This window comes from Montipora capricornis, chromosome 3, assembly GCF_036669925.1.
Source record: "Montipora capricornis isolate CH-2021 chromosome 3, ASM3666992v2, whole genome shotgun sequence".
Classification (NCBI taxonomy): Eukaryota; Metazoa; Cnidaria; class Anthozoa; order Scleractinia; family Acroporidae; genus Montipora; species Montipora capricornis.
Genome location: NC_090885.1, coordinates 11,691,970 through 11,711,969, shown reverse-complemented (window position 1 = coordinate 11,711,969; position 20,000 = coordinate 11,691,970). Strand labels below are relative to the sequence as shown.

The following is a 20,000-nucleotide window of genomic DNA, read 5'->3' as shown; positions in this document are numbered from 1 at the left end:
AGTTGACATCCATTTCTTTTTAAGAAGACAGCAAAAGGAACTAATAATAATTTATTGATCATAGAGCTATCTCACAGAGCTATCTAAATTCAAAGAGTGATCATAGAAACATTATACAACAAAGAAATACATACTACCTTCTTTTTAACAGTTAAAACTAACTGCTTGACAGGATTGAGACAATAAACAACCAATGGATTGATGCTTTTGCAGGAAATTGAAGTTACATGTACTATGAATATTTAAGTAATAAGCACCATTCAGAGAAAAAGGCTACTTTGTCATGACAGTTCTAAAAGGTGCAAAGGGATATCATACAAAGAAATATCACTCATTGATTTCGCCAAATCTTAATGACTGTCTCGCAATCACTGAACAACATTGCGGTGGGATGTGAGAAAGATTACAATAATTATTATTATAACACAACTACATTTTACAGAGCCACAACATCGCATTGGTTCTTACCTAGTAGCTTCCCAGGCTCTTTAGTGAATTCAATAACACAAACTTCCCGGTCTGAAGTATTTAAACCTTCAGCAATCTTTCTTTCATCTGTGACACAAATTAAAATAACATCAAGAAATAAGCATGATGATATAACTTGATATGTCACTATTTAACATTATAATAGGATTTCCCACCAATCTTAAAACATTGCAAAATTGTTAAGAAACTCGGCTAGATTTTCTTTCACCCACATTGAACAAAAAAAAATTATTTGGTACTACACGAAGTTACAAGAAAATTAGACACTCCAGCGAACCTAACTGAAATGTCAGGATAAATATAGAAAAATGAGGAGAATTCTAATCTCATGTAAATTGATTATTTACATACTCAAGGCAACAAAAACAGAGTATGTTTGCTGTCTATTCATCTCTCCCAAAAATTTAAAAAATACAAGGAATGATATTGTGGGTAAAATAATCTTCAAATAATGAAATAAAGCCACACCAAGATATATAATTATAAATCAGCTGCAAATTAGCCACAGTGTTCTTGTAACTTAGTAAAAATACAATTTTGATGTCAATATACTTGCATGCCATTTAAATACAATTACAGTGAACAAAACACCTGCCATCATCCACACAGACCTTCCAATAACAACAACCAACTTTAAAATTTATTTCACTGTATTCTGTATTTTACTTGAAAGGACAACAACTCTTCAATAAAATGTAAATTGTTACAAAAACACCTTTAGCAAACCTTTAATATGTAATTTTGAAAGCCACCCTCATTCTTCACTATCGAGAAAAACATTAATGTCCAGTCTTGGCCATTCTTTAAACTCCCATTGCATCCATGCTTGTTCATCTTTCACTGCTTGTTTTTTTTCCAATTTGACAGTATTATAATTCATCAGACACTACCTTCCTAAGGCAGAAATACTAGGACTTTCAGAAGGCAAAGTTTGGATTTTGATTATAATTATTATTTTCTTCAGGGGGAGAACAGCTAATAATTTATTTCCTGAATTTGCAAAATATCCCCACATTGCAGTGCAAAGAACACATGTCAGTGAGGGAAGAGGAGGGTAAAGCCTTTTTAACCAGTAATACTTTGTGGAACAGACCCCTTCGACAACGGTATCAATAGGTGACTACATAGGTTGCAATTTATGGTAACTCATAAAGCTGAAGATGAAGTTGCAATTTCTTGAATGAAAGAAGCTGGCCCAATTAGGCAAATTCCTTTGTCATGCCACACAACCAGATGCATGCATTTAAAACACAAGGACTTGGTACAATGATTGTCAAATTAATGAGGATGCATGTTGCAAAATCCTTGGAACCCTGTGGACACTCCAATTACTTTTGTCTCACGGTGGAAAGGTCCAGGTCTAAATTCCATCTATGAGACTGTTAACCACTTAACAAGATTTTCTTTCAATCACTGATTGCTTAATGTGACCTCAAATCATTTTGTAACAATGAAATTTTAGAACAAATTGCTTGTGATCTTGCAATCTGATTGGCTAATTTGCTGTTGTCTATAAGAGTCTGGACAATGCTGTACGCGTCATGCTCGCGTCAATTTGTCATGCATTGTAATAGCCAATGTGGAACGCCCATTTTGGGAAATAAACCAATCATATTGCGAGAAAGTTATAGGAAACAATTGCTCTTTCTTCGTGTCATGACTTTGGTCACGCTCCAAATTAAAAACTTCCTTTGGCGTTGAATAAATTATTATGGTAAAAAACAAATCGAAAGTGGTTCAGCATTGTCTGTACTCTCTCATTGACAACGATATTCGTCACCAAAGTGGTCAATATTTGTTGAGAACTCACTAGGCTGCACCTTACGAGCCCACAACATTTTGACCACTGTGATCACAAATATCATTGTCAATAAGAATACAGACAACGCTGAACCACTTTCGATTTGTTAATTGGAAATAAAGTCACACACAGAAACTTGGAACCTTATATACACTGTTTTGGGGACAAAGAAATAAATGGAGAATTACATTACAACTAAGGCAAACAATATTAATGCACACACTGTATTAATTCTTACTATGTAAGCGCCCACGCCCCACACACAATAAATTTGGTAAAAGTTTGGGGGTGGATGCTTGCCCAAGCATGGGCACTCCACAGGTGATTTTTCTCGACTAATTTGCATAATCTTGACTTTCTGGACTACTCAGGTAAAGAAACAAACAAAAATAATCTTAAACACAAACTTTAATACATCGACAACACTCAAATTACCAAAATAATTACTGGTATCATCAAATCCTAAACTATTTATGTATACAAATTGTCAAAAGGAACCTAAGTTCAGTTTGTATCAGTGTTTAGTTAAAAGCCTTCAGATTTGATGTCCTCATCATTGCCTTCATCATCAAAGAGCAAGCCCACAGCTACCTTGCGAAGTTTATCGGCACCATCATCATCATCAGTACTTCATAGTCCTGGATCCCGTCCAAATTGATGGAAATCCGCAACGCAGAAAAGATTTTGTCACATCTTCTTCAGGGATCTCTCTCCACACTCGAGCGACCCAGTTGATGACATTTTGCCGTGTTGGTTGGCGAAGATTCCATTATCATTCGTCGTGCCAGTCTAGCGGCATCCACTCAACCCACTGTTTTCTGAGCAGTCCTTAATGAAAGCGCTTGTTTTCTGAAAACCTCAAGAGGCTGGGCAATTGAAGTGCATCCCACCAGGATAACACAAGATCATTGAAGAGTTCGTCTGCAATTGCCTTGACAGTGTTGCACATGTAAGGTCTGTAAGTGAGAAGTAAAGTGAGAAGTTGACGAACACCACCCTCGGATTGCCACCAAACCTTTCTGAACCACTTCCGGACTCTGTCTTTGGTCATCCAGCCGTTCTGGGTAGCTGTGATGCACACATTTGCCTGGATGGTCAGCTGGTGTAGCACTCTTGGTCCAAGCTGTCCATTTCTCTCCTTTAAAAAAATCAGCACTGGCAATTTGCTTCCGTCAGCATGAGCACACAATGCCACAGTGCAACCTTTCTTCTTCGCTCCAGCTGATGCAATGGGCATGGTTCTTTCCCCACGAATAGTGTCGGTCAAGTTTGGAGTACAGTCGAACTGCACCTTTGTCTGATCCATGTTGGCGATATTGTGCAGTGTGTAGTCGTCACGCTTGCGGAGGTGGATGATGGAACGCCTGAAGGCTGGCCACTGGTCATGGTAGTCTTCCCAGAGCTTTTGCGACTCATTTCTACTGTGTCTAATGCCAACATGAAACCTTTTCTTCTGATGCCATAACCATCCTGCACTTCTTTTAAAACCAGCACCATTCACCTACGCAGCAATTTCACGAGCCTTCTTCACTGGCATTCCTGCAAGGTTCTTTGATGCAACCATTATCCTTCATAGTAAACATCAATGATTTACCTGAGGTAATTAGTAAGGACAGTTCAATTGCATTTTATGCTGATGACAGTAAAATGTACAGGGTTATTAATACTCAAGTAGATCTGTGACATAGATTAAATAATTATCTGAATGGTGTAAGGTAAACAAGATGACAATTAATACTAAGATATGTAAGATCAAGCAAATAACCAGGAATATTAGAGAAATGCGAATAAATGTTAGTCAGTACCGGTTTTTAACCACCCCCCTTTGTTATCGCCTGTTCTGGTGAAGCTACTTTTATGTCAGTACATGTACTTCACCAAACAATAGCTTAATTTGTAAGAAGTTTGAAACAACCAGTATCATTCTTAATACCACAGTTACAACACGTTTCTTAACATATTATTTTTCTCTAACACATTTTCTGGCGCATCAGAATGGCACCAAGGAAATCCGATTGTAAATCCCTAAGGACTCGGTCACAAAAATTTCTTCTGTGAACAACACAATCTAACAAAAAAAGTTATACAGTGTAAGTTAACCAACCTGAAAGTTAAATACATTAAAGATATCCTGATTTAGTGGTTTGCCAAACATTACAATATTTATTGCTACGACTTCTGAAAACTTGAAACACCGAATGGTCACAAAAGAGTCAACAACATTTGACACATGTAACGCAGCAGATTTCGGAGCCGATCAAATTTCACTGAGAATGAAAAATTAATATTCCCAGCATATTGGAAATTATTTAACTTGAGTGGCCAAAGTTCGCATCTTCAATAGGCCATTTCCGAGTTCATGTCTGTCTCCTCTTCAAAGCGAGTCTAAGTGCGAAGTTTTTCTCATGAAAATTAGCTTTCACACATATGTAAAGTAGAACTAATTACCACCACAAAAACTTTGCCCTTAGACTCGCTTTGAAGAGGAGGTGGATATGAACTCGGAAATGGTCTATTCATGTGACCTGTGTTGTCAGAGCTTCTGAATTATGCTCTATTTGTTGGTGAAACTTGTTCTTTCTACAGGTTGTATTTTGGAGCTGCGATGTGAAGGAAAACTTTGCTGGCTTTTAATTTTTTGGGCGACATATTCAGAGATTCAGCATTTTTCCAAAGAAAATCACATCTTCTCGAAATCAAGTGCCTATTTCATTTTGGTCATAAAATACCTGGTGCAAGAACTTTCCTCTGAGAAGGGGGTTGGGCGCTTGCCTGAGCATGAACGCTTATGTGGTAAATTACAGTACATATATAAGACAGAACAGAATTCTTAATCTGTATGGGAAATCGTTGAACTTGCACATGCATTTTGTGATTCATGGATATCTGAAATAAGAACTGTTTTCATAGTTCTCAAAAGAGCCAGTGCAAGATGAGTGCAATTTGAGAACTTTTAAACCAGCACAAATGACTACAAATCATAAAATGGACCAGCAAGTTCATGTGATTTTTTTAGTTATTATATGCTCAACAAAATTAATCCATCACAGTGATTATGCCATAGCAACACCATAAAATAATTATGCACTCGTCAATAAAAGTCTGTTTACGAGCCAAGTGGGCCATCAGAGCCAGAGCTTATCCTGGTTTCTGTGGCATGAAGCGACTAGGAGTAGCTTTTTTACTCCCCCCTGGATGGGATGCCAGTACATAGCAGTGTTACCCCCAGCAATTCGCCGGTATCCATTTGTACACCTGGGTGGAGAGAGGCACCGTTGGAGTAGTGTCTTGCTCAAGAACACAACACAATGTCCCCGGACAGGACCCGAACGCGGACCACTTGATCTGGAGTCAAGCACACTAACCATGAGGCCACCGCGCCTCCTGCATGCACTCGTCAATGACCAATCAGAAATGAGATATTCTGTTGGTTCTTATGGCCCAAATATTTAAATGGACCATGTATCATGATGAAATGGTAAACTTTTATTATCACACCTGGGGCAAATTACTGAATGTTGCTTGGCTAAGACAGAAGGCACTTTTTCTTAATCAGGACAGACACTTTTGGTAATCAAGAGGGCATGATTACTTGATCCTGATTGGTTCACAGTTGCTTCTCCGCAGAGCAAGCAAAGTTACAAGAGAATCTTCTTCCAGATTCTGACGAAACTGTTTTTTTCGACACAAAGTGATATTTCAATAATAATTCTTCTCTCAATAATTTTGCCCTTTATGAGATAAAGATGTAAAAATAATTACTGCAAAGTGCCCTCGTGCAATTAAGTATTAATTTCACTTGTACTTTCCAAGTTTTCCAGGTGCAATTTTGTGAAAACTTTGAAAATGTGTGTGAAATTAATCCTTAATAATTGACCTCAGGCCCATGCAATTACATAATTTTATACTAATGGTTTCAATTGGCGAAGTGGCAAGAGCAATTCAGTTTGTTGGTTCTCTGCTAAACTATGAGAGGTTTTTTACTCCAGTTTTCCTCTCTCTACAGAAAAAAAAGCAACATCAATTTGATTTGATTAACTTAAATTTCAAGTGATTTGATTTGACTAATTGATTTCAGTCTATCCAATTAGCAAATCACTTTTGCTTAGCAAGATAATGAACTTGTGAAGTAAAAATTCAAATACTTAATTATTTTTTATTTTGGAAGGGTGTTTTTCTCTTTTCTTGTCCCTGCCCCCAAAAGGAAAAAAAATGGGGTGCAAAATTTTTAAAAATCAAATCAAATCTCACAAGTGGACATTAAAATGAGTAAATAGAACTCTTTCAAACTGGTAGCAAAATAATACTCTTTTGTTTTTGTTCTAATAAGACCTTTGTGCAGTGCTGGAAGGAAGGAAGTCCACTTGGAATGAACATCAAGACAAATATTTACTACAATAATGATAAATCTGCCACCATTAATGACAGTCATGTGATTATTGCAAGGAATAAGAGATTAAAATAAACCAACATTTCAATCTGGACCTACTAACAGTGTAACAGTAGCTTTCCTTACCATTATTTATTTGTATTTGAAACTACAATGAACCTTGTTTGAATTTAAGGTGGTTAGTGTTCATGAATCATTAATATAGAAATAAATTTGAAAGATTGAGGTGGTGAGAAGTAAGTTAACAGTGATCAAACAAAAACAGAACGTTTGAGCTACACTGAGCCTTAATCAAGATGAAGCGACATATCATGTATAAAAGAATATTATAAAGACAGATAGCAAATTCACCGCAAATTCAAGGACCCTTACCTTGTGGACGAAGATCACTGTATTTAGCCTGCTCGACTTTTTGGAAGTTTAAAGTGGAGTCTACACATTGGAGGAAAAAAAACAGAACTTCATTAGATACACTGAAAAATTAAGCTACTGTAGTTCCCTTAAATAATGCTACAAAGGCAAGTCTTAACATGGGTATATAAATATAAATGTTGTGTTTCACAAAATAGCAAAAGGTTTTAGGACACAGGAAACAGACTTTCAAGAGCTTGGGGAAACGGCAGGTGTTTCTTCAATTTTTAATTAAGAATATCTGATCAAAGCCAATATTTCTACAGTCTTTAAACACTGAGAAAAAAATACTAGGAAAATTGAAACAAATTAAAAAAACTTAAAACAAAGGGACCTTTCCACACTTTCAACCAATTAAAAACAAAATTTTAAATTATTTTGATAGTGCATATCTGGAAGCATAAAACATCCTTAATTGAGGCTATCCTTGCAGCAAAAAACATATGGTATGTTATAAACTGAACACAGAGCTTCAGATAGACGCATCTACAGACACCTTGTTTTTGTACACAAGTCTAAATTTTATAAGTAAAAATGAGAATTCAAAACAACTTCTGATGAATTATTCAGTTTGTCTCATATAATTAAAAATAATGCAAAACTAAAATGTACGGGAATGAGCTATAATTTCACATTGTTGTTTTGCATTTCATAGATAGTGAACAAAAGCCATTTTTTTCTACGCAAAATTTAAATCCCTAAGAAAGTGAGCTGCCCAAAAAATATATAATCTTACTCTACATCCACATAAAAAACAATCATCTATTGTTATTTAAATACAAGCAGAAAATGTTGAAAAAAAAACCCCAGACATTGCATCAGGACCCAGCATGACACACTCTGATAGATCTTTAATTCTCGGTAAAAAGTCCTGTCTAGTGGTAAAGGATTACCTCTGTGCTTTAAACATGATTTGCTTTCTTGAACAGGCTTAAAACGAACCATTTTTCGTCGTTGTTTGAGCATTGCTGTCCAGAATATTTTTGGCAAGAATTGTGCCTAGAGCTGGTATACGTCAACAAGACTTTAAATTTCAATATTATATTATATGACCTTACTCATAACCTGTCCTCAATATACGGAAGATAATTATTTTATGTCAATAACATTTAATGAGCTTGATTTTATGGAATATTTTATTAGAAACAAAAAATATAACTTACTTAATTTTTGCATAATTTTGTGACATTAATAAATTGAATTAGAATTAAAATAAAACTGGAAAAAAATAAAAATAATCATTTTCAATTCAAGATTATCTTGCTTAAACGGGGACATAGTTTTTGGATGCTGTTAGCTTAAACGGGGACATAGTTTTTGGATGCTGTTAGCTTAACCCTTTCAGGCCCGAGGGGTTCCCCATTGACGAGTAAAATCGTCTGGCGTTAGACAGAGTAAAATCGTCTGGCGTTAGACAGAGTAAAATCGTCTGGCGTTAGACAGAGTAAAATCTATAAGTGCCATTTGGCACTATCGGGCCTGAAAGGGTTAATTTACAATAATAATAATAATAATAATAATAATAATAATAATAATAATAATAATAATAATAATAATAATAACAATAACAATAATAAATTTTTCAAACCAAGATACCTAAAAATTAAACCAAAAAAGAGGTGGAAACAAAACTGTACAGTATTCTCAGAAAATCAAATTAAACCTAAAAACTCACTGTCCTTTAGACAGTAACAAATGTCTGTTAACATTAGTGCCTGCACATACACAGGATAAGTACAAAGTCATAAAATTAATTAGGCTCAAGATAATTTTTCCAAAGACATAAAGCTCAAAACAGCCTCTTGTAGATGACTTTTACCATAAAATTAATATAAATTATGTTATGAAAGTTGATGAAGTAAAAATTGTGATATGAACAAAAGGAATAGGGAAAAAAGTTGGCTGCCAGAGCAACCAAGAAAGAAATCATTTTTCAAACAGGAAAGAAACATCAAGGGCTTAGATGATGCTCAACCCAACAAAAAAAAGAGCCTTATTACCAAAGGGAATGGTTATATGAGGGAGAAAAAGAAACAGACTACAGACATGACAAGGTATGTGCTACTATGGCCACAGCTTTAACCCAAAAGAAAAATAAAACATTCACAGAAAAGAGTTCAATTCCTTGAGGTTTTGTTTGGGAAAGGAACATGGCCATTTCTTTTTTTGTTTTCCTTGGGGACATTAGTGTGGTTATTGCAACAAGGAATGAACAGTAACTGCTGTATTTATGCTTTTATTGTTAGATGAGAGAAATCCAGAGATGTATCGGAAACACAAACAGGGAAACAGTGAGGAACATCTCTCGTGTTAGTAATAGCTTACAGGTAATATAGTTTTACAATGAAGAAAACGAAACTTTGTTGACTGGAATGAGCCATATGTAATTAACCCCATTTACTGTCTCACATTTTTTCTCTCAGACTGTCCTTGACTACACATTGCCATTGAGAAAAGAGACAATGTCTGAAACTTGTGTACTCACAAGCCAGTGTCAGGGTTACTTAATGCAACAAAAATAAACATGCGTTAAAAGGCTTCAACAAAGAGGGAAGATAGACCACTTAACAAGATTCAAAGTGTCCATTTTTTTAATGTATTTCAATCAAAAAGGATTTTCAGAATAACATGCAGCAATGTTAAGACATACAGTACATGTACCATGCCGAACATTTTCAGCTGTTAGTGAGAACACAATCCTGCAGAAGAGGTTTGGAGAAAGCTCCATCAAGTGAAAACAAAAAGAGGCTTCTGGCAAGCAAAACATAAAATAGAGGATTCTCTTCAGCATCTCAATAAGGAGATCTTTACGACCTGACCATTATGACACAAGGGACAGTGAGAAACTAAAGAGAAGTCATGGAGAAATTGCAATAATTTAAGGTTTATGATAAATGATTATAAGTATTAAAAAAAAAGAAATTTTGTTTTTCCCTGCAATTTCTTTACCACTATTCTCAGACTGGTAATTGAATATTATTCCTTTTTGGAGAGAGAAATACGAGTCTCAAGCCCTTACTCTGTCCATTTTTTGAGAAAGAACATACATGTAGCATGACTAGAGGCTGATCATGTGCAACTCAAGCTTCAAAGACAAGCAAGAGAGGAAAGTAATTTAATTAAAGCTCTGGCAAAAAAAAATTCTGCTTGTGCAAAAGCCCTGCCATTTTCTTAACTCGATCATCTTCAAAATATTATGCAAAATTTCTTATGGTGAAGCATATAAGACAATGACCAATCTTCACCTGTTTAGTTAATAATTATTACAAAACTCTAGACATCATAAGAAACACCTTTTTTTAAGGACTTTTCTAGAAAGATCGGCCAGTTCCTTGATTTATGGGAAAAAAATTTGTGAACAAAAGAATTGCAGATTTTTTCTTTACATTCTCTAGAGACCAATTTCCTCATAAATAACAGAAGAAGGACTTCTTAAGCTGTGTTGTGTGGAGGTCGAAACTGCCCTCTTTAAATTTGACTTTCTTGCTAACTTTTCTTGACTTTGTTCGCTAAAAGTCGAAGCTTTGCTGAGAAAGAAAGGTTTATGGTAAAGCTTGTTTTCCAACTTAAACTGACCAACGACATAAGGCATGTCCACGTCACGTTCATCCTCCACATCTTGAGATAGCTGCGTTGGTGAAGTGTCAGACAAGTTCTGTCGAGAAATACTATTTTGTACTTGATACAAGGAACTGCTTTCTGATTCACCACTGGCAGAGTAGCGTCTACTGTTGTTCTCATAGCTGTCTGGGTAATGTTGCGGAACCTGATCTGATTGATAAATGGTTTTTGAATTTCTCTTTCCCAGGTTATTGTTGATTTCTTGTTGCAGTGAACGTTCACTGGTTCTCCTGTACGGTGATGGCATGTGAGATGCTTCAGTGACACCATTTTGTAACTCTAGACGAGATAAATAAAGATGGAAAACAATTCAGTTTCAACCAATTTAACGAGTGACACATATCAACTTAACTAAAATATTCTCCTAAGAGGGTAGTAAAAATGGTGTAATCAGATAAAAAGCTATTAATTTTGTGTACAGTAGAAAACAAACAAGCAGCTCTATTAACCCACTGACACCTGGGAGTGAGACTTTTATTGTCAACTGGACACGTCCTGACAAGTGAATGGGTTAATCCAGTGATGCATCAGAAACTAATAAAGAAATGTGGTATTGATTGCAAATTTCCAGTGTTGTAGACATTAATCTATCCCAGTTTACTCTTGCAAATCTTCTTATCACTGAATAAATGTCTGAGGTACAATTTTGTCAACTCTTCTGTACATGAACCTTACCAGTGATACTTTCAGACATTTCTTGGTCTAGAATTGCCATCTTTGTCTTCATCTTCATCTGAAATCTGTGAAAGGCTTGACTCATCTGAAGCAAGTACCTGGCCCTAAATTTAAATGCAACTTTATTAATACTTGTAGTACTTGTAGCAATAATTTTATAAACTCAAGTTGTTGTTGATAATGATCATGTGTTAGACTTAAGCACTAGAGGACTGTTTTCCTGTTTACATAGCCTCATCTAAACATGAGGGGGAGTTGGGAGAATTCAAGACAGTTATGTTAACCCCAGATGCAGTCAAGGGTTTGCATATCTGTCGAGAATTCTCCCAGCTTCCCGAGTGTTTAGATGAGACTATGTACTAAACATGGAAAAAAGTCCTATAATTTTCTTGATTCACGCTCATATTTCCAACCAGCCAATCAAAATGTGCGACTACTAGGAAGGAAATTTGCAGTTGACTAACTACGGTCTGTCACCCCGGTAAGAGTCAGTTTGTTATCAAAGGTCGCAGCCATGGCCACTTTGGTGCTAAAGCACCGCCTTCGCATGCTGTTTTGTTGCAATATTCACCACATGACGTTGCTCGCAGGACTGCTATTGCATTGATGGTGGGTTGAGATGAAAGTTCAATCTTTGTCAATTGATTGTGATGTGAAATTGTGACCGTGGGAATATTTTATCCAGGAATATTTGAATCAAATTCGTTGCGCCTGAGAATTTAGTCTCCAGCCTTGGGATTTTATAACCGTTGACAACCACGAAATTGAGAAATAGCTCAAATCGCGTCGGATCTGGAAAATAACCACACAGGAAGGAAGCTATCCACGATGGCAATAAGGTTAGGCTTTTTAATTGAGATTTTCTTCACATAATGATCTTCTTAGCTTTTTATCAGGATTCTCATACAAATCCTCACACTAAGCTTGGGGTGCCTGTGGCAAAATGTTTCACGGTAGTAACCAAATCAGCCTCCAATAATTATTAGTGGTAGAGTTCTTTCCTTTGTTGCGTTACACTTTTTAACAAAAGATGAAAGGGATCCTTGTACTTATCTGGACAATTTAAGCAATTGTCTCTAAATGACTTCTAGACAACTGAAAAAATAATTCTAGGGGATTCAACAGGATTCAAGCCCACGACCTCTGCAATGCCAGTGCATAATGCTCTCCCGACAAATTTTGAATAAGGAGTGACAATACTCCATTGCTCTTTCTTTCTTGGTTCTCAATCCTCCATTCAAGTGTCTCTATACTGGATCTTCTCAAGACACAAGGGTTGAGTTTCAACGGTAACTTTGGCACTGCAAATTTACCTTTGAACACTACTGTACCATCATAATTTAAAGTAATATTGATTTTACAACTTACTTTTTGTAATGATTGGTATAGAAAGTCATTTTAGGGACATCCGGGTTTTCTCTCGGCTCTATGAAAAACTTCTTTTTCTGAAAAACAAAAATTCCATCACATCATCAACACGTACGATGCAGGGCGACAAACAGGTTGTCTGTAATCAATACAAACAAAACAAAACTTACAGTACAGGTCAGAGATAAGCATCCATGTTTACGCATTAATTTTATAAAGAGGCATAAATGTGAGTCACCGTTTGGAAAGGTGTTTCCAAAGAGCACCTATATCAGAGCTACTTAATATCGCGTTAGTTTCACAATGCCCAAGTAAGACCGTAAAGTTTGAGAAATGTGACGAAGGAAGGTATCAAATTTCGGTCATTTTTAATACACCTATGAAATAGCAATCGCATCATCATTCGATAACAATAAATTATTTCTTCACTGTTGCATTTGTCGTAACATGTAAGCTTAGACCACGAAGTTCTGGTAACTCAAACGACCGAGAGAAAAATCTCGCGGCTGCATACTCAAGGGCTAACGAAAGAAGGAACAAGTTTTAATGTGGCTGAATTACTTTATTTAGGCAAAGTTAACCTCGAAACAGGGCTTGCTGGCCAGCAGTCATTCCCCAGGCTCACATGCTTATGTGGGGCGGCTGCCAATCTCTCGGGGTTAAGATCCTTTGTGTGTTGAATTTGCATGACAATGATGCATGGAAATACTTGGAACAAAACGTTTTAATTCCCAATAGATTTGAATTGGGTAAAACATTGTGATTGAGTTAGCTGAATTGGTCTATACACAGGCCAGACTTCTTCCGACTGTTTGTGATAGTTACATGTACTTCCTGTAAACAAGGCTTAACAGTTCAAAGTAAATGTGAATATTTGAAGCCAATGAAGTCTTAAAGATGAAGAGGTAAATTGCAGGAAAAAAAATCATGTCAAGGTAAACAATGTTTAGTTAAAAGTGGAGCTAAGAGTTCAGCAAATCAAAATGTCAATTTCTTTTCGCATGCATAAGCAAATATTTCAACGTTTTTCATACACAGGAAAGTTATGATTTTGGGTGAGATGATGATAAACGTCATCAACAACTGTCTTGCAAAGTGGAGGTTGGGTGCCTCAGAAATCCAGGAGCTTCCACTATTTGCAGCCAGCTCTTTGATGGAGACCGCTTCCATGGCTGGCAAATCCATGCAACCCAGCCATGAGCCCCCATGCAGAAGGAGGAAAACAGGCAACCGCCACACTGATAAAACAGTGGAAAGAAAGGGAGGGACAGGGGAGGGGAGACAGTCTCCAAGGAGTCCCCACGGTCAGGAAAACATTGACTAAAACGCCAACAAAACTGCTACAACACTCTATGGACCAAGAACACGAAGAATCCTGGCGCATGCGCATATCTAACAAACTGCTGACCGTGAAGGTAAAACTTGTGCTCCCATTTGTTAACTCTGTTAAATTGCATTTAACTGCATCAAATAGATAGGAGCCCCGAAGACAATTTGCCACACCCACTAGAAAAATAATTTAAAACACATTTTTCTTTTAGCTGCCTGCCAGAAAAAAAGGAAAATTTTTATCATGAAACAGGGAAGCAGCACAAAAATACTCATGTTTTGTATTTTTATTTCACAACCAAGATCAGCCGTCCATCAAATCTTCATGCAATCAGGCACCGGTATTTTAGAGATGTACCCTCAGATGCAGCATGATAATTAAGCTTTCAAAGGGGGGAAACAGTGAGACACGAGTGCTTTCTTGCAGCACGCAAATGTGGAAACAAGTGCATAAGAAACAAAAATCTTTGGCAGAAATATTGTTTCTCAGTGTGCACCACTGCATACAGCATTTCTTTAAAGGCACTTGCATCCATTTTTTATGAAAACTAGACAAAAGAAATTAAAGCTATGAAAACAAAAGAGCAAATGCGTTTCACAAACACAAAAAACAAGCGTGTGTTTTGCGTGTGCCTTGGCTGCTTTTCTCTGACCTGCACTGAACGAGGGTTCACTTAAGTTTGTTGTTGGAGTCATTGTTTTATTCACCATTTCAAAAGCACATTACAGTCCACTTTCTAAAGAGGACACCCTCTGGATCAGTGCCAGGTGTTCACTTCAAGGAGAACACGTAAAGTACTATAAAATTCGGTCCCTACCAGCTAAAACTGTGTGCCTTAAAAGAAAGGTGTGCCAAATACTGTTGTCTGGTAAATTAAAGAAAGCTGGTTGACATCTTTCTTTTTTCAAATTAAAACTAAATCACTAACTTCATGATCACTAGACAGTGATGAAAAAAATCATTAATTTCTTACCTTGAAAGATAGCTTTTTGGTCATTGGCCAGGAATGCCTGTGAGTGGCAAACTTCAAAACTCCACGGGACTGGGGTAATGAAAAACGAAACAAACAAGGTGATTGAGTCACATATGGGCAGCCTTCTCAAAATTGGCCGGTCGACGGCTCAATGAGCCGCCTCCTCAGAAAGCTTGACCGTCTCCTTCCAGTCAGTAAATGTCAGACACAATACATTTTTAGCTCGAACGTGAAGTCACTGGAGATATTCTAAAAGCATGAAAAAAGTTTGTTTGACGTACAAATTCGTGTCCACGATAATTTTTTTGCCTGGCACACATGAAATGTTTATTTAACTAGAATTCCAGTATTTCTTATCAGACTCCAAGCAAGTGTCAATTCCATATGTGAATGTTCGTCACTTTAAATCCACCAGACTGCACAAAATTGCATCTGTGAATGTCTAAATTTGAAAAAATCCGTAGGGGAGCATGCCCCAAGACCCTCCTAGAAGCTTGCATCCTTTGGGCACTCGCTTGGGTGCCTTTAGCACCAAACCCTCTCCACCTTCCTTATGACCTGCTCCCGAAAAATATTTTGAGAAGGCTGTATGGGTCACACTTTTTTTACAAGGCAGAGTTTTAGTTCATGTCGCTATTTTGCCAATAACTAATTAAAAAACAACTGTAGCTAGATTATTACATTGCACCACTAATCACTAGCATACACATTATTTTGGTTAGTAACAGTTCTTACAGCTTGAAACTTGGTAATATTCACAGATTGTTATCATATCAGTCAAACAATGACCTTTGACATCTTGCAAAATACATGTAAATCTCTTGGAATATTAGTCCAAAAAATGATGCTTGATCAAGCAACAGAGTAAAACTCACCTCATAAATGGTAACTCCTCTAATACAAATTCCAATCCACACTGTCTCCCTGTCGCTCTTCTTTGGCTAAAATTGTATTAAAAAGACGGTAATAGTGAAGAATAATTTCCAAAATTTACTGTTGGCCGACAGACGGCCAATTGTCAGGCCAACAGTTTGTGTTATGTTTGAGGCCAAAGTGTTTCAACCGACTGTCATTATCATTATTAAACAAACCTGAGAACAAGACATAGTTTGGAAGTAATTTTGGGAACAAGGGACCACAAGAAATTTTTAAAGGGAACAAGGGAAAAAACCCTTGTTAATAAATTATGTTATCTACATAAAAAAACTACCAGTAATTTACATCATTTTGGGGTTTATCTCAGATATGATCAGTTTACAAAGCTTTTTGTTGCTCTTATTAAGTCATTCATAAATTCAACAGGTGTTGCTGTTTATTGCAGGTGGATACTCAGATGTATAGAGACAAAACCAGAGAAAAAACAGTGGTAACAGAGAATACAATATTGAACACAGTTGTTACAAATTCAAGTTTCTCAATTATTTCTTTGATTAAAAACAATTCTTAATATTTCCATTCAAAACTGGCGCTAGATGAACAGCTACAACTCTTAAGGATACAATAAAGGACTGGCTGATCTTCACCTTTCTTGACATCACGTGAGCAGGCCGCCTTTGCACTTTGTAGAAATGAATACCGTACTCTTGTAATTTCTGCGCTTCCTTTATGAATTCTAGCTCAGCTTGTTCATCAGTCATGCCATGGACGGTTAGGTGGAACTGCGGTAGTTGTTGTAAAGCATGATCAACTGATACCTTGTCCATGATCTAAAACAGGAGAAAAATATTTAAGGACAGAAATGGACAACAAAAGGACAAAATTGGGAACAAAATGTTATTAAGAAGGGGTTAGCATGGAAAGGTGGCTGCCTCAATAATGGAATGTGTATAGCTTGGAGACACATTGATGATTAATTTTTATCTCTACATACATTGTGATGGGTAGTACAGGAATTCTCTTGGCAAATTATGCTTTGCTTAGTGTTGTCTTAATCCTCATCATCCCCTCACTTTCCATTTTCTCTCTTTCTGATTAGATAATTTCAGTGTAACAGGTGCCTTCTCTCTGGCTTTGGGGCTCATGGCTGGGTTTCACAGTCCAGCAAGGAGGGGCAATCCCTGGCTATTGCAGACAGTCATACAGCCACCACTTGGTAATCTGGTTGTTAAATACCCCTCTTTTTAATAATATTTATTATAAACATTACTTCAAGGCTGTCAGCCAAGCAGGGAGCTATTACTGTTTATAAATGCTCATGCTTACATTGATAATGAGGCATTTTTAAGTGTTAAAAGCCAAATGCACTGTGTTTTCTAAGTTATATGCCTTCACATGATCCCATTAATTTGTATTTCAAGTCTCTGTTTCAAGATCATAAAGGCAATTTACTCTGAAAAATGTTGGCAACAGCTACGTTTAGCAGCTCAAACCGAAAAAACACCTCTCATCTGTTGTCCACTGTTCAAAAAATGCTTCGGCTTAAATTTCGAAATAACATACCCTGCTTGGAATATAATGTTCTGGAAGGAAATATTCAGTGCCAACAGATTCATTATAATCTCCAGTTTCTGCCTGTAGAGCAAGTCCACCAAGAATAAAAGAGGCTTCCTCGTGACAATACAGCTGGCCTTTCAAGATATCTTGTCGCAACTGAAGATAAAACTGATGAACAGTCTTATGATAGCTGTAAAAACACCAGATAAACAGCAGACAGCATCATTAAATGGAAGACAAGTACTTTGGGTATTACTGGTAATAATATTAAAATGCTCATACTATGACAAGATAGAATGGATAAGACCTCTTACTAACCGAGCACGGTTAGCCATACTGGGGAACAATGGTCCAAGGACATTGCAGTACAAACCGAGTGGAGTGACGTCCATACAAAACCGTCCAAGGGCCAAAATTCCCCCGTACAGTCTCAGGCAAGTGAGGTTAGCAAATTGTTGATGAATGTTGGAATATTCACCAGTCTGAGAGCCAATATTCACTCTGACGAAGGGCTAATGCTCAAAACATCAGCTTTCAAATTTCTTTACAGTGGTCAATTTACCATATCCACCCAGTTGATAAACCCACTTCTGTGTGACAAGACAGAGCCTCGACAGAATAGAGAGATTAAGCAAGTTACTGTGCCCCTTTTGTATTCCGTAGAAAATGGCAGACAGTAGGCTGCTGCTTGCAGATCATAAGTCTTGGAAATTTTGGCTGACAGAAACCTTAGACAACTTGTAATTTGGTGGGTCACACTTGAATTGGTGACGCGCTCGTGGTTCTTGTCTCCTGAAACGCCTTTCTGTTTACTTGCCACTTGTTCTTCTGATATAATGTCAACTCATTAACCCACCCCTAGGGGGCGAGACTTTCGGTAATACAATTTACTCTGTCTAATGCCAGACAATTTTACTTGAAAATGGGCAGTGGCACTGGAGTCAATGGGTTATTTGCCACAATTGCTTGTAATCTCGCAATCTGATTGGCTAATTTACCCTTGTCGATAAGAGTCTAGAAAACCCTGTACACGTCATGCTCGCGTCAATTTGTCACGCAATGTAATAGCCAATCACGAACCTGATTTTGGGAAATAAACCAATCATATTGCGAGAAAGTTACAGACAACGCTTGCTCTTTCTCAGCCGCACCTCAAGAGTCCACAACATTTTGACCACTGAACCACTTTCGATTTGTTAAATTGCCGTCATCATGCACACACTATTGGTAGCTGTAGGATCCATTTGCACACCACTTAACTCTTAGAGGGACAGCTTGCCCAAGTGGTTACAGAGTTCCAGTTCACGAATTCCAGTCCCCCTCTTGATTTGTTCTGGTTAATTAATCACTCATTAAAACCTATTTACCCCTAAACTGGCCATACTTTGTATTTTACTCTGTTTTAACACCAGACGATTTTACTTGTCAATGGGGAACCCCCAGCAGTCAATGGATTAATCACTCACTGAAAAACTACGTCCCATTTAATCCCTTGTTTGACCATTCATTGAATTATAAATCCTGCCTTACTCACTACTGTACCTACCTATAAAATATCTAAAACCACTTAAGATCACCCAACAATCTTCTTTAGCGGCAGGGCAACCTGCCACTACCCATTTACAGATGTAGGACATTTTAGAAATTTTTTTAAAAGTAAAGAAGGAAAAGAAAAGAAAAGAAACATGTATGTAATTAACAAAGTACTATGAAATTATTTTTTCATTAGACATGAAAAGTCCTCCAGAGAGGTGGTGGTTAAAGCATTACGACTAATAATCTTAGAATGTGTTGCTTCCTTGAGGACTTAATGTCTCACAGCTTACCTCAACAATGTAACACTCTCCACATAAAATTTCACTCTAAAGTTAAGAACAAACTTTTCTGTGACTTTCCCCTTCAAAAGAATGAAAAAGATGATTTTCAATAGATAGTTTATCCATTTATCTAAGACATAAAATAATGCCTCATTTTCAGCAGTAAAAGGCCATAATTACATGTAAAATCACAAGTTAACCCAAAGTGATTCTCAAAACTATTAAGAACAGAGCCATTGAAAAATAACTTAACATCAATGTTAATTCTTTTAAAGTGCATATGACAATTTTTTTTATTAGCTTGTTCGAAAGAGCTTTCAAAATGGTGAAGAACAGCGTTTATTTTATTGTGATAGCACTCTTGGTAGCCGAGCTATTCAAGATTTTGATTTATGCAAATTAGATGACTTGTGACGTCACATAGTGGACACAAAATAATTATTACGTAATTTAATCACAAAACATGGAATATCTTTGCAAATACCAAGTCTGCAGGGTTGAAATTTTGCGGGGTTGATGTGCTACCAAAACTACATGTTGTAATAGTGATTATGATGTCACCATAGCAACATACTCGTTACCAGACCTCTACCTTTCCGATATCAAAAATGCTTGCTTTGTTGCTTCAGAGTCTACCAGACTTCCTTGTGCTTGTGCTGTGTAATGTCCATATTCGGTCACACACACTGAAT

The 20,000-nt window shown here is 36.8% G+C and overlaps 1 protein-coding gene and 1 long non-coding RNA gene across 5 annotated transcripts in view; one reads left to right on the top strand and one right to left on the bottom strand.

Moving 5' to 3' along the window:
• LOC138042214 (tyrosine-protein phosphatase non-receptor type 13-like) overlaps positions 1-20,000 on the bottom strand; it is a 96,356-nt gene that overhangs the window by 41,215 nt on the left and 35,141 nt on the right. For all 4 annotated transcript variants that reach the window (XM_068888028.1, XM_068888027.1, XM_068888030.1 and 1 more), the window contains 10 exons: positions 19,318-19,388; positions 17,498-17,681; positions 16,582-16,764; positions 15,934-15,999; positions 15,059-15,127; positions 12,756-12,832; positions 11,388-11,491; positions 10,668-10,991; positions 7,053-7,112; positions 469-555 (listed from right to left, as the gene is read on the bottom strand). In XM_068888028.1, coding sequence (XP_068744129.1) covers positions 469-555; positions 7,053-7,112; positions 10,668-10,991; positions 11,388-11,491; positions 12,756-12,832; positions 15,059-15,127; positions 15,934-15,999; positions 16,582-16,764; positions 17,498-17,681; positions 19,318-19,388 — 1,225 coding nt within the window. The remainder of the gene's footprint in view (positions 1-468; positions 556-7,052; positions 7,113-10,667; positions 10,992-11,387; positions 11,492-12,755; positions 12,833-15,058; positions 15,128-15,933; positions 16,000-16,581; positions 16,765-17,497; positions 17,682-19,317; positions 19,389-20,000) is intronic.
• Positions 9,012-9,642, top strand: LOC138042217 (uncharacterized). The gene is made up of 3 exons (XR_011130963.1): positions 9,012-9,145; positions 9,338-9,418; positions 9,515-9,642. It is a non-coding gene; the product is annotated as an uncharacterized lncRNA (long non-coding RNA).